This window comes from Octopus bimaculoides, chromosome 2 (assembly GCF_046866305.1).
Source record: "Octopus bimaculoides isolate indiv1 chromosome 2, ASM4686630v1, whole genome shotgun sequence".
Taxonomy (NCBI): domain Eukaryota; kingdom Metazoa; phylum Mollusca; class Cephalopoda; order Octopoda; family Octopodidae; genus Octopus; species Octopus bimaculoides.
In genome coordinates this window covers 65,719,961-65,736,011 of record NC_142929.1, presented here as the reverse complement: position 1 = coordinate 65,736,011, position 16,051 = coordinate 65,719,961, and the positions used below count along the sequence as shown (strand labels likewise).

The window sequence follows — 16,051 nt, the reverse complement described above, 5'->3', positions numbered from 1 at the left end:
TGTGAAATAATGTGTCTGATGCAATGATAGAACACACTGCTTGGTCTAGGAATTGAACCCGCAACCTATGCTTGTGAACCCAGTACTCTTAACATTCAGCCATACACTATGTATGCATGTGTGTGTGTGTGTGTGTGTGTGTGTGTGTGTGTGTGAGTGATAGAGAAAGAGAGAGAGAGAGGGGGGGAGAGAGAGGGAGAAAGAGACTGAGTATATTCAATTATCCTTTTACTTGCTTCAGTCATTTGACTGTGGCCATGCTGGAGCACTGCCTTGAAGGGTTTTTTAGTCAAATAAATCAACCCCAGGACTTATTTCTTAAACCTAGTACTTATTTGTTACAGGGATGTAAACATACCAACACCAGTTGTCAAGCAGTGATGCAAGGGACAAACACAGACACAAACACAGATATATACATACATACATACATACCTACACACACACACACACATATATACATACATATATATATATATATATATATATATTTGCACATATATATACACACACACACACACACACACACACACACACACACACACACACACACTGGGTTCCTTTCAGTTTCTGTCTACCAAATCCACTCACAAGACTTTGGTTGGCCTGAGGTTATAGTAAAAGACTCTTGCCCAAGGTGCCATACAGTGGGACTGAACTCAGAACAATGTGGTTGGGAAGCAGGCTTCTTACCACACAGTCATGCCTCTGCCTATATGTATATAATTTAGTCAAAACTAAGTTTGTGTGAATTGTTACAGACTTCTCTTTCCTTATTTTCAAGCAAAAACACGAAACTTTTAAGTAACAATTCTAGGCAGGCTCAACTTTGGATGAATAATGTTATTCCACTTTATCTAAGAGCATTGAGTACTTACTTTTCACTTATTTGTAATTCATTTTACTGTGAAACCACCACTGCTACACACATATTCTTTATTACTTTACTTGTTTCAGCTTTGCAGGGGTTTTCGTAGACCAAATCAACCCTGGTACTTATTTTAAATATGTCACTTATTCCATCAATCTCTTTTTGCTGAATTACTAAGTTAGGGGGGATATAATCGAAGCTATACTGGTTGCCAAGCACGTGTAGGTGTGTACATGAGGGTCTTCTGACACTTTCCGTCTACCATGTTCACTCACAAGGTATTGGTTGGCCCAGGACTATATAGTACCAGAGTATCATACAATAGTACTGAACCCTGAAACCTAATAGCTGCAAAGCGAACTTTTTAACCACACAGTCTGTGTGTGTGTGTGTATGTGTGCATGAGTGGGCATCCATGTGAGAGTGTATTTATATATAGGTTTATAAGTACATAAATATGTGTATGTGTGTATATAGATATTTATGCACATAAATATTTGTGTAAAGTAATATACATACATCTCATATATGTACATATATATATATATATATATATACACACACACACACGCATGCATATATACATACATGTATATACATACATGTATACACATACACACATGCATGCACTTGTGTGTGTGTGTGTGTGTGTTATATGCATACATACATACACATGCAAATATATACATACAGACACAAACACACTGTGTGTTCTACATGCATATATACATACACACGCAAATATATACATATGTATAAAGGGAAAGAAAGAAATCCATTATTAATGCATTTGTGTCACTGGCAAAAAAAAAAAAAGCCAAATGAATAAAATTGTCATCAGCAAACAATAAAAAAATAAATCTAATAAAAGGGAATTATGGGATATTTAAGAGATGTGGAAAATGGAGCTGTATGTGACCCCATCACTTTTTTCTTCTTTCTTTTTTTGTACAAAATATCAACTATCTCTTTTAGACTCTCAGTCCCTCAGCTGAATAAATTAAGGCTGATGAAATCCTTCAACCTTTTACTACTAGTGTAGGCTTTAGTATACATGGATTGACTGGAGAACTACAACTACTGCCACCACCACTATTACTACTAGTATTGCCACTACCACCACAATTACTACTACTATTGCCACTACCACCACAACTATTACAGCCACCACCACCACTGCTATTACTATTACTGCTACAGTAACTACCAGTATTATCAATATTGCCACCGACTACAACCATCACCACCACCACTACCAGCAACTACAACTACTATCATTGTCATCACCAATTTCACTCATCCTTATGTTCTGAGTTCAATTCCGCCAAGGTTGACTTTGCCTTTCAGAGTTGATAAATTAAGTACCAGTTATGTACTGGAGTCGATCTAATCGCCTGCCCCACTCCCCCACAAAATTTCAGGCCTTGTGCCTGGAGTAGAAAAGAAGATTATTATTATTATTACTACTCCTATTATTATTACTCTTATAACTACTAGAATTACTTTTACCAATACTTCCACCATCATAATCACCACCACTTATACTACCACCAACATTGCAACCCCCCCCATCTACATCACCATTATACCCATTACTACCACCGAGACTACTACCATTAACATCTTCGCCCCTGTTACACCAAACCACTACCACAACCATTATTACCATCATCACCACCACCACCACCACCACCACCACCAAAACACTCACCATCATTCAACCCTCAATTACCACCATAACCGTCACCATTAATACAACCCCTATTATCAACGGCACTACCACCAACGCCGCCGTCACCACCATCACCGCCATTTCTACCATTACTTCCACCGCCGTCACCACCGCCGCCGATACCACCTGTGGCAATAAGAGAAATATTTATTGTAGTTGCGTAAGGATCATTAATGGTGACGGTAGTAGTAGTGGTGATGGTGGTGGTTGTAGTGGTGTTGGTGAACCCTACTGGATATACACACACGCATGTTATCTTTGTGCCTAACATTTCTCATCGAATCCAGATGGCATGGGTGGATTGGCGGTGGTGACAGAATCACTTTGGCTCCTTTCCTCACATCCCAACCTCATTTTCTTTCTCCATAGTCTAAAAAATAAAAGGGATTTATGTTTACTGCCTAGTACCAGTATGCAATTAGGCAACAAGTCAATTATCTATCCACTACATACATACATACATACATACATACATACATACATATATACTTGTTCCCTAATTGCATACTGGTACTAGGCAGTTAACATAAAACAACCCCTCGACGGAAAAAAAGTGGGTATTAGTAAATCAGGTTAGCTCTGTTGCTGCCGCTGCTGTATTTTACTACCACTGTTGCTGTTGCTTCAAATTTTTTTTCGCGGGGTCGCAAAGGCATCGTTCGGATTTAAAAGCGGGGGTTAGGGATATAATACAAAACTAGGCTCGAAACCTGGGTTCTGAGAGTGGATCGTCTATATAGAACCCATGCTTTCTGAAATGATAATTATGATTTTTGATTTTGCAAGAGGGAAAAGAAATGAGATGTGATCGTGCTTTTTTTCTTTTTATCTCTCTTTTTTTAAATTTTTTTTTTTTTAGCGATACCAAGGGACATTAAGTAATTGGATTGGAACCTCTCGCACATTTAGAAAAGGGGTTCAGAATATTAACAGTTCATAGATTTCCCAGAATGCATTAAGCAACAGGTGGGTGCCTGTTAAGTTTTTAGAGAAATCGGTATTAAAACATGCGTTGTGGCTTTCAAGGTTTAACAAAAGGGTTTTAGACGAGTCATCAACACAATGTGGATTACACAACAAGTATAGTCATATTTTGAGAGAAAAATAACTTAAGTGTAGAATTAGTCTCAATTGAAAGTGTATATCTGCTGTTTCTAGACGTATAAAAACATTTATTTTTAAGTAATACAAGTGTACACTTTCTTCCAATGGAAGCGAGCCGTATCTTATGTTAATTTATTCTCTCTCTCTCTCTCTCACACACACACACACACACACACACTCACGCGCGCATATCTTCGTAGTGCATGTTTACGTGTGTATGAGAGTTGTGTTCGCGTGTGTGACGAAATGATTGTTTGAACGCATGTTCGTGCCTGTGTGTGCAAAAGTGGAAACGTATCGCGCGCTTGTGAGAGTGCGCGCGTATTACGGGCTTGCTGTACGCGACATGCGATTGCGGCGATATGCTCATAAAAGTGTGTGTGTGCGCGCGCGCGCGTTACGGGCTTGCTTGTGTGTACGCGAGATGCTGATCGATACAGACCAATAACTTACTCCACTGACAGTTTTCACTTGCCTTTGTTTATGATTTCACTGTAAACACATAGTGAGTTCGTTCAGTGAGTTTCTGCATCCTTACAACTGTTTTCTTTTTTGTTTTCGGCCAATTAAGCAGCATCAACGTAGGGTATTGCAGGACTAATAGGGTTTCGCACCAGTAGGCTTTTTTTCCTTTCCCCATTACATATACATGTGAACCGCTACATGGTCGCTCGACTTGTTAGAAATAACAGCCAAATTCCCTCAAATAACATACTACCATCTTAGAAAAAGATGTATTGAATTATGGGTAAATTTTCAGATTTACCGAATTATGTGGTCATGAGACCATTATGTCTTTAAAAAAGGGTGGGGTTATTACAGCTGGAATGTCTGATCATAGGCCTGCTCGAGTAGAAGTAACCTAAGGCTACAGAGGCGGACTCGGGGCTGGGGGATACGTCCCCACCCCTATCAAGAAAAGAGGTGCGCCCTTCTAAATAATGTTATTATGCCCTTTTCTCCTAGAATTGTATTCCCTTCTGACCTTGTGCCCTCCCTTAGAAAGATTCCTGTGACCGCGCCTAGGCTAAACAACATTAACTTGTACCAACAAGAGTGACTTTATGGTCGTTTGACCTGCTAGAAACAACAGCTAAATGTCTCAAATTACATCTTACCTCTTCGAAATATATTTAACAATAGTGGAAAATGTAGCACTAAGAGTGGGTGCTGAAAAGTTCCTGGCTTTAAGGGTGTCGCGAAAGGCCCAACCTTCCGAGTTCTTTTACAGGGCTTAGAAAAACTGAAGGGCTGCTGCAATAAGTGTGTGAATCTGAGAGGGAAATATGTTGCATAAAATCAAGATCAAAGCCAGGAATTTTTCAAAACCTCCTCGTAGATGCATCTTGTTTCAGTCATTGGACTGCGGCCATGTTGGTCATTGGACTGCACCACCTTTAAGAATTTTAGTCAAGCGAATCGAGCCCAGTACTTTTTTCTTTTTGAAGCCCAATGCTTATTCTATCGTTCTGTTACGCCGAACCGTTAAGTAACGGGGACGTAAACACACCAACACTGGTTGTCAAGCGGTAGTAGGGGACACACGCACACATCTATTAAGTAACAGAGTGATTCAAGGTCCGACAGTTTCGTGCGTTGTGCCAATGCACAAAACTCTTGGACCTTCAGTCACTGTTATTTCTGTTAAATATTAATAAAGATACACATACACTCATATTTTGAGTTCTATTTTTCCTGTTCGCATCAACATACATACATACATACATACATACATACATACATATATATATATATGTATATATATATATATATATATATATATAGCTGAAATTTATGGTAAAACAAAAGACGAAGACAGGTATATGAACAACAAGCAAGTGTATTAGTTTGACGCTCGGGAAAAATAAAAAAATTATTTTACGTTTCGAGCCGACGCTCTTCATCAGAAAGGAATAAGAGAAAATAAACAGAGAGACAATGAAAAGAACCTGTAGATTTTAGCGGTCCATCATGCGACGAGCTTTCAGTTTCCGTCTACCAAATCCACTCACAAGGTTAAAGAAGAAGACACTTGCCCAAAGTGTCACGCAGTGGGATTGAATCCGGAACCATGAAGCTGGGAATGAATTATATTACCACACATATGGTTGGAACACTTTTGATTATAAGTCTACTCAATCAGAGCCTGAGCTCACAGCAAGCTAACATCGCAATCATATTGACGCGCGCGCGCGCACTCTCTCTCACACACACACACACACACACAGCAGCAGCACCACCACCACCACCACCACCACGGCAACAACGTTTAGTACTCATGCCCCTCACTTGTACGTGGTAACAGAAGGAACTAAATTCCTACGAAAGGAACAGGTTCAGACGGTCCATACCAAAGTTTTATTGTTAGCACAGTAGCATCACAAAGACTGGATCTTTTGATAAACTCTTTCCCAACTAATAACGTCTGTTATTAACTCCCGACCAGGCCTTTACTTAACTGAAGTTTAGGCTTTTAAGGCGTCATGAAATTAAAAAAAACAAATCGAAACAAAAAAAAAAAAAAAAGTTTTTGTTTATTTACAAGTGCCAGAATACTGCAAAAGACAATGTAAGTGAAAGCTGATTGGTGTCTCAGCTAAACAATAAATTTGGCAATATAAGATGTTAGCATATACAAATAATAGCAGGGCCTTGAAGCATAGACTAAACATTGACTATTTGGATATTCGCACTTGAAGTCGTTTTGTTTTTCGTTTTTGTCACTAAATGCGAGACCCTGTCCTATTTATATACATAGAATGCTCCCGAGGTATTTCCTTCCTCTCGCCATATTGTTGACATAATTAGCATCACTGCATTCCATTTATCTCTCTCTCTCTCTCTCTCATATATATATATATGTGTGTGTGAATGTATGTATGTATATATATATATATATATGAGACTCCCTTCATTCATGATCGATCATCCTTGATGTATTCTATCATTTAGAAGCAGGGAAGTTTGTGGCTGGAAAGATCAATGCTGTCAGTCGTTCTCAACCGGGGTCCATATGGTCCCTGAGGGTCTATATAAGATTTTGTGGGGTTGAATAGTAAATTCAGGATTCATAATAGTATTTTAAGAGCCCATGAAAAAGTTTTGCTATAGATATATGTATAGATATGTTTTGCAAGAAACAGCGAGAGTTCTTTCTCTAACATTTTATATAGTTCAACCTCTACGAGTTAATATGTGAAAAACAAAATAAGAATTATGAAAGAAGTTTCTATAAAACTAGTTTTTAAGCAACGAATGGCTATGAAGATCCACTAGAATAAAATAGTAATCAAAGGAGTCCATAGATAAAAAGTGGTTGAGAATCCCTGTTCAACGTCGCGGAGGTCACATCTGTATGAATTAGTATTGCTGGTTTCCTTTCTGCGTGCCTGCTTTCCTGTCACAGTATCCACCAACATCATCTCTCACAACTTCACGTAGCAGCTCGGGATACCACTCCACCTCATTCGGTCTCCCAGGATTTTGAACTAATACCTCTCAGGCAGACATCTCTGTAGCGGATATTGGCGCGGCTAGTGGAACTCATCTTGGCTGTCAGCTCTCTATAGAGGTTATCTCTTGAGATGTGGCCGTTCTTCATACAGTGGACGTGACTCATTTAGCAGTCTTCACTGTCAGAACTGAGTGTTCATGTTGGGAAGTCTAGTGTAGAACAAAACCACTGCATCGGTCACTATCTTTCCAGTATGTAATTAGGATACTTAAGATGGATCTCATGTAGATCTTCAGTCTTTATTCCTGTCTAGCATATGTGGTCCATGTCTCCTGCTCGATCAACTGTTATACCCGCATATTTTCTATCGGCCAATCACACTTGTACAAGTGTGATTAGCATACGAGTGTGTAGGAGTGACGTGGGTTTTTGAGACCAACGGCAAAAAAGGACGATATTATGCGAAAAATTGAAAGTCTTGAAATTTTAAAACTTAACAGTCTCAAGCCACCCCATTTTCACGATACTTCAGTATCCCTTCGCGGACCCCCTAAAATCGCTTCGCGGTCCCCTAGGGGACCGCGGACTCCAGTTTGAGAACTACTGGTATAGAGTACCAGTGGTTACTGCACTATACTATTCCAAATACAGCCTTATAATATACTATATTACTCCAAGCATTGGCACATTGTATTATTAAAGAGATTTTAGTTTTTTATCTGGGTGGTTTAAAGTCTCCCTTGGTTTACTATAGACTCTTGTATACCATTATACAATATATGTTGCGTGTTCACTCGTGGAAATAATACCAGAAACGAACTCTAAAAACAACAGGGAGCTATATTCCTCCGTTAAACAGTACAGTGTACCAAATAAAACATCACGAATTCTGTTGGTTGTATAGTTCATCCATCGTTTGGATAATTCAACTTCGGTCGTCGTTGGTTACATGTGCTCCGTTATATTAATTTTGCTCAGGTGAATAACGGCATGAAAATAACAAGACACGCCTTCATGAAAATCGCTCACCCCCTCCCCACCTGATCATAGACGATTTGTTATACCAATTTATAGAAAAAGGGTAGGCTACAGAACACCTACAGATTAGCTGTTTGTGAATATATTAAATATATTACGCGTACTGTGATTGGCTCCTCGATCCAAACCCTGCGCAATACTCAACCAATGTTCAAAACTCACATCTTAGTTAAGACGACCAATCATTATAGATTAACGCGCTTAGCCTCTATCAATTTAATGAATTCAATGTACCGTAATAGAAAATGGTCTCGTTACAATCTCACTAAAAGCACACGCACACGCACACATAAAATACAATTACGATTCAGTTGAATTAGGTATTTAAATTGAGGCACCTTGTTAGGTCGTAATAACATGCTCATCCAAACAATATTAAGTGAATATCAAACTCGGTGCAGAAGTGTCTGCACCAACGAAATAGCATCAGAATCAGTGTAAATATTTTGGCTCTGTGGGGTTGTGACTATGTTTAATCAGTCGAATTGTCCTTTACATTTGAAGTTCATGCAGTCACCTGACGAAAACGGTTCCTTTGCAATGATGTAATGTTTTCATTAACCAATTAAAAGAGTCTCTTGAAACGGCCGTAATGAATTGACACCTGTACCTCTATGTTACTGAACCCGGAACCATGTGGTTGGTAAGCAAGCTACTTATCACACATTACGATGGGCTTCTTTCAGTTTCCTTCTACCAATTCCACTCACAAGGCTTTGATCGGCCTGAGGCTATAGAAGAAGACACTTATCCAAGGTGTCATGCAGTGAGACTGAACCCGGAACCGTGTGTTTGGGAAGCAAGCTTCTTATTACACTAGAAGCTTCTTGCCACACAAATTATATTATACACTGCACTTCCTTATACCACTCCAGCCACTGTACTTTACCACCCCAAGCACTACCGTTATACTATATCGCTCTAAACACAACACTATGCAACACTGTACCGAACATTGCATTATACTCCAAGCTATACCACTTCAAGTACTGTACTACATTACTCCAAACATTATATCACATCAAAGAGAACGATAGATAGGATTACCTTCCACACTTAAAGACAGCAGCATAGTGCAGGTACTGGCCACCTGTATGATGACCAAAATTGGTCGCCACCTTTCTGGGATGTATCATACCTTTGATAAGAAGTACATGTTTATAAAGTGACTTCTCTGTGTGGTCCGCATACCACACGCTATATCGCTGCTTGAAGTTATCGATGTCATTCCCCTTTAAAATGGTCTTCAATTTGGTATTTGAATAGCTTCTTTTGGTCCACAGTATAATTGCCCGAAGAGGATCCTACAATGGAAACGCGAGTCAGACATTTACACATTTGTCCAAGCTTCTTCGTTGATGTCTGTGTAGGGTGGATTTGATACTGTTGTTGGTTCGAGTGAATAATATGTATTCTAGCTGGTGTGTTACTTTACTTATGATTGCAGCTCTGCGGGTGGATGATCATAAGTGGAGAATTTGGTCCTATGCTAACCCACTGCATGTTGGACGCAGAAGTGCAGCTAATTATATCGACTGTGCCAAGCTCCAAAAAAGCGATCTTATTAAAAGAATAACACGAAAGAAAAAGATCAATAACCGACAGCCCCATTATTATATTTACTAATTATACAAAACTAATTTATCTAATGAGTCGAACGCTGCAATCGAATAAATTCGGTTTATATATTTCTGGTACTTTTACAGAGACATCAATGCAGAAGAATGAAAAGTAGAATAAAGGTTGTTGCGGCAGCTGAACTTGAAATAATGAAGTACAAAACGAAATAGAAACTAATTTATTTCTTTAACACTTATGATAAAACACTCTTGGCCATCGACCTTTTCAAAGAATCCGTTGTACGGTATGGCGATGAGGTATCAGGGATTCAAAGGAGGAATACTTCGACACAAGGCACGTGAAAAACCTCAATAATATTAATAATAATGGAAAAAAAAAACCCCTCTCGTATATTAATATCGGTAACGTTAAACACATTAAAATAAATTAGCATACCTTTTAATTGAATTAATTGACTTGTGCATTAGCAAGAGCATTGATTAGAGATTAATGAGTTTTAGTAATAAAGTCACCTACCTCTTCCAGGTTCAATCCGTTTTTCTTCGTTACAATTTCATTTGCTCGAACATTGTATGAACTTGAGTGTATAAATAAATATAGTTCAACCACTGCACTAAGCTTGGAATATTTGGTAACATTTTTTTTTCTTGATAATTAGGTAGTACTTTATTTTGTGAGAAAAGCTGGGAAGACGCAATTGTATAGAAACTCGCCGAGTGGATTGTACTTGTAATTTGAATTGTTGAGTCTTGTCCCACAGATTCAGCTACTTAAACGCTAATTCAGGAACACTTGATTCAGTAGATATCGAACAACTGGAAATCCACCATCATCACAACTCTTCACAGTTATGGTTTTATATCAGCAAGAAAACAGAGACATGTCGGCATTGAATCTCATTTACAAGTCACAAAGTAATAAAGCCTTTGCAAACTATGACCTCTTTTCATCATTTTCTCTTAACATTCCAAACAGTCGCAAATTGAGCGGATCTACCTTAATTTTACTCATTAACCGGCTTTCTTATAGAATAGGGTCGGAAGTTATCTAGTGAGAAAAAAAAACATCAACTAATTTCTTTAGATCTGCGTGTTTTAAACATGGAAAACTATAAATCTCCCTGAGAGAAAATGACCTCCAGTACATATCGGAAGAGACCGCACAAAAGCGACATGCTACGTTCATCTAATTTACAAATAAATTATTGTTTTTACATTAGTGACTATTAAGATTAATTATACCGAGTTAATATTTTCATAGACATGAGGGCGGACGAACTGGCAGAATCGTTAGCACGCCGAGCAAAAATGCTTAGCGGTGTTTCATCTGTCTTTACGTGTTGAGCTCAGATTTCGCCGAGGTCGACTCTGACTTTCATCCCTTTCGACGTTCATAAAATAAGTACCAGGTGAACACTGAGGTCGTTGTAAATGACTAGTCCCCTCCCTAGAAATTACCGGTTTAGTGCCAAAATTTGAAACCAATATTTCACAGTACACCTCAGAAATTTTGTTGACATTTGGGAATTGCACCACATGTGTGGTGTAAGTAATACTTTATGAGCTAGTGATTACTAAGATAGAAAAGATCCCTAAGACTAATTAAATTGATTTAGTTACCTTTTATAGTATATTTTATATTTAATCTTTAACCCACCCACCAAAAAATTTATTATTTCATTTTTTATATGACGGGGGCGGAGATCCCATTTTTCATGATTATTTTTACTTTTGACTCTTTAATTTTTTTTTTCAGTTAATGTCTTAAACATCTGAGATTTTTTTTTTAACTATGCTTCACATAAACCCGAAGAAAAAAAAAAATTCGGAAAGAGGTAAAACTTGAAATTTACAGAAAGGTAAAAATTTCCCGCCGCCTCTTTTTTTTTTTTTAACATATTCATAATCTATGATACGGAAAACATGCAGATCCTAAGAAATTACGGTTTTTTGGCGCCCTAGATAATTTCCGATTGTATTATATAAGAACGCCAGTTAACCTGATACACATTTGTGAAGCTTCTAAGTTGGGTATGGAAGGAAAATCTTTTATCACGGCCAACCATCGCAGCTCACCGACAGTGAACCTTGCCTTCAGATATTTCTTTAAACTTTGAAAAAGTTGTCTTACCTTTTTCATCATCATTTTTTAAAATCTTTTAATCAGGAGGAAAGGGCAGTGTCCATGATCCTTCACAGGGCCTCCGAGATTGGTGGAAGGGAGAGAGGAAAGTATCCTCAAAAAGGAATCCTGGCTCGAATGGACCCCACTAAAAGCGTCAGGTGCCAGGTAGTGATGTTAAACAGAGTGAAATCTACTATCTATGTGGGCTATGGCGGGATTTGAACTCAGAACTCAAAAGAGTCGGAACAAAATATACCGCCTAGGATTAGTCCAATTTGTTTTTATCGATCCCAAAGGAAACAGCATTTGAACTCAAGAATAACCATCAAAAAGCATTCTGTCCGTCCCTCTAACGAGTAGGTCAACTTGCCTCCCTGATACATGGTAAGTAAAAGTTCGTTATTAATGCTAATAGCTTGGCCATAAGAAAATTTATTTAAATTGCTGAATATAATGAATGAGTTAGATAGAAACTTGCAACGCTGAAGCTCAGATTCCAAAGTTTTCTCCACATCATCGGCCATTTGCATTTTAGAACAGTTTAAAGGTCTTTCTTTATAACAATTTTAACCACTTCTTTAATTATTAGTATTATAATCTCACTAATGGCATACGCCTAGCCTTTCTTTGTTATATTATGTTATATTAAGATAAAAAGTGGTATCTTAAATCAATTTATTAGCTCAACTGATTTTAAAATGTCTTTAAATTTAGACGATTACTAATTTTTTCAATGCCCGAAAAATATTTAAAAAAGTGAAAATTAAGGTTCTTATTTCGTTTATCGGAGTGGAACCGTTTGGTGATTTTTCGTTTTCAGGTTTCCTGGCATTATTAATGAAAGTACACAGGGATTGTATTAAAACGAATCCCAAATCTGCAGTTCTTATTAAAAATTTTTGCTCAATTTCCACAATTAATGCACAGTTATCAACTCAGAGGCACCAGATAAGAGTGTTTAGATTTCACTGGTTACTGCGAGACTTTTTGGCTTGAACAAAGCGACATAAAGTAGAAAATAACGCGGTTGGGACACTCAGCCTCGTATTTTCACAAGCTAACTTTTCGCCATGTATTTGCAAATTAAGCTAAGCCAAAGCCAAGCTATTGTAAAATCTTACAAGACAGCATCACTAAATTGTCCATTGAATTAGTAAAAAAAAAAAAAAAAAAAAAATATATATATATATATATATAACATGTAGCAAGTAAGAGAAGGAGCTTGTTTTATGTTTGCGAACATATTTATTTCTACACTAGCAGCTGAGCCCGGTTTCACCCGGTCAGAGAACGACGCGAAGAGAGAAACGAAGACATAAAAAAGAGGAAGAAGTGGATACGAAGTGGTGTTTGGGCGACGGATCTTGGTAGAAAAAAAATAATGTCATGGTGAGTTAGTAAGGAGAGCAAAGCAAGATTGGACTTACGTGGGCTGGCAGGACGATGAAAAAATTGCGGAGTTGAAATTGGAGCAGTTGAAGTTGCCGTTATCATTGGAGTGCCTCTTGGTAGACAACATTCTTCGTCCTTCCCTCGGGTGCACAAATAGAAAGACCATGGGGACAGCCAACGTACAGTTGTGCGTGTGAGAATACTTGCTCTGTCAGATTCAAACCAACCGCTTGCACGATTGTCCCTGCGCCTTGTTGATTGTCACGAGAAAGCAGAGTTTGATGGGAAATTGCATCTGTTTAAACTTGTAGGTCGTATCGGAGTGGGTAAGGGACATTAGAGTTATAAGTATGTCTTAGCCAGCGGCCGGTTCATTCAAGATTGTTGCCTACAGAACTCGGGAGCACAATTTTTTGATAATCATCCGCGTACCATTGTACATTATTGGAGCATCTAAATTCCTTAGCAGCATGATTGGGCCGGCCGGTCTATCTCAGATACATGGGAAGCTGGATTAGATTTTTCATCAACACAGGGGAGCCGAAATAAATTTTTTCAATGTCCAACGGAAGCCAAATCGCGAAAAAGGTTGAGAAATGCTGATCTATAACGATGCTTTTTATTTAGGCACATCGTAAAAGTAATTATAATGAATTGCTTAATATAAAGAAAAGTATGTTTTTTCAAGCAAATACAGTTAGAAAAAAGATTTACCATTTCAAGTCATCACTAAAAACAAAGCTCATCAATTTTTGAATGAAATAGTAATTGTATTCTTTTATTCTAAGTTGTAAATTTTGCCCGAGAAATAAAGCAAATAATCACCAAGTGCATTGTTAAAAATCTGCAACTCGATAGCAAATATCTCCAAATTGATTAGAAATGCATAAATTTAATAATAACAATGTCTTTGAGATTCCGGTTCGAATGACAAGAGTGTTTTTGTTTCACTTTTGACACTTAATACTTAAACAGTGGAGGAGATATGATGTTGCTGTGGGCTGGAAGTATGCAAGAAGTTAAAAGTTTTTTTTACTAAAACACAACCTTAAGTAAGGCATGTGTAAAATTTGAATGAAATTGGTTGTGGAGTTCTGGAGTTTTAGGGATTCACACAGACACACACACACACAAATATACATTCTCAATTATATACATATATATATATATATATATATATATATATTGTTCATGCAATATTAAAAAAAAAAAAAAAAAAAAAAAAAAAAAAAAGGAATATTCAGATGTAACAACGTGTATGTCAAGTGCAGAAACTAATCGTTAGAAATTCAACATTCGGGCTAGTTTTTACACATTAATATATATTCTTGTTGCCGTGGAGTGTTTTCTTCTTCAATCGTTCCAGGTTGCTTATGTAGCTGCAAAGACTGCCATATGTGGAGAGTGAACGCCACAATGAATAGAATTATTCTGTATTTATAGGTTCTAGTCATGCCACCAGACTATTACGTGAGCAAAAACCGTTGATTGGACAACAATTGGGTTTGTGCACACGATCTCATTGTGATTTCGATGTGGCAAAACGTGGGATCGAATTCATCCATGTTAAAATAGATGATGATGGATCTCCATTGTTGGATTATGAGGATTCAGTTGTTCGATCAATTGAATAGCTTGCTCTTGAATTAACATATAAGAGGCTGAGCAGTCCACATACGCATGTACCCATCTCGAAATCCCCAGGCAGTCCGAGCATGACAACAGAGTGTGTGACAATGCTGTATCTGTGAATTACAGGTACAATCCACCCGACGAGCTTCTTTACACTTTCTGTCAATCCAATTTCACTTACAACGTATTGATCAACTCGCGGCCATGACATTTGCCCAAAATGCCATGCAGTTGGGAATGAACCCGAGACAACTGGGTGGCAAAGTTACCTTTTTTTTTTAACCATTCAGCCATACTGCAATAGGTATTATGTAACTTTCAATGTCTTATAATTACAACCAACGATAACTTATCATGACTACTACTACTCGTATTTTTAATATTTTAACCGGAGTTCAACACTGACAAAGTAAATATATGCTCTCTTTCTTCTAGCAATGACCATGACCTGTGATGGTTTTTATAATGTGTCTACTTTTTTTAAGATGGTAAATTGTGATTTGAAAGAATTTGGCTGCTATTTCTAACAGGTCCAGTAACCAGACAGACACACCATCGTTGGTTCGTGGAGCTAGCAGAAAATATTCCAGTGCTTTCGGTGAAGGCATGAACATTACAACCGCACATTTAATTTCCTGAACGCCAACCCTAGTAACAACAGCGAGTTGTATTGGCACAAAGATGTTCTTTATGTGGTTCAAAAGTGTACAAAAAAAAAGATAGAGACAGGTGAGGAAACAGCAAACAAGGTGTATTAGTTTGATGCTCAAGAAAAATGGAAGTTTTTGATGTTTCGAGCCTACGCTCCTCTAAAAAAAGGAATGAGAAGAGAAAACAGATGGAGAGAGGGAAATAAATCGTTATCTGGGTTAACAGTTGCAGATGTTGATCCAGGTAAGCTCTGACTGAAAAAGTCACGTGATCAAAGGCGTTTTTTGTAATGAACATCCTACATTTCTGTCGAACCTTGCATATTAAGATAATATTTTGTACTGCGTCCATTGCTTTTCAAGACGGTAGGGTGAAATTTCAGGGAGTATGGCAGCTACTTCTGGCAGGCTGGGCAACCAGGTTGAGGCTCCCTCGTTGGTTTGCTTTACGTGGTGGTTTTTAATCTAGATGG

The 16,051-nt window shown here is 37.9% G+C and overlaps 1 protein-coding gene across 2 annotated transcripts in view; it reads right to left on the bottom strand.

Moving 5' to 3' along the window:
* LOC149137097 (uncharacterized) overlaps positions 1-15,466 on the bottom strand; it is a 46,128-nt gene extending 30,662 nt beyond the window's left edge. The window contains exons 1-3 of one of the 2 annotated variants that reach the window (XM_089346583.1): positions 13,332-15,466; positions 10,297-10,357; positions 6,225-9,503 (exon numbers count right to left, since the gene is read on the bottom strand). In XM_089346583.1, the coding sequence (XP_089202709.1) occupies positions 9,243-9,503; positions 10,297-10,357; positions 13,332-13,462 (453 nt within the window). In that variant the 5' untranslated portion in view covers positions 13,463-15,466 and the 3' untranslated portion in view covers positions 6,225-9,242. Of the gene's footprint in view, positions 1-6,224; positions 9,504-10,296; positions 10,358-13,331 lie in introns of those variants that run through there. The other variant, XR_016239824.1, reaches the window with a different exon arrangement.
* Between the last annotated feature and the right edge of the window lie 585 nt (positions 15,467-16,051).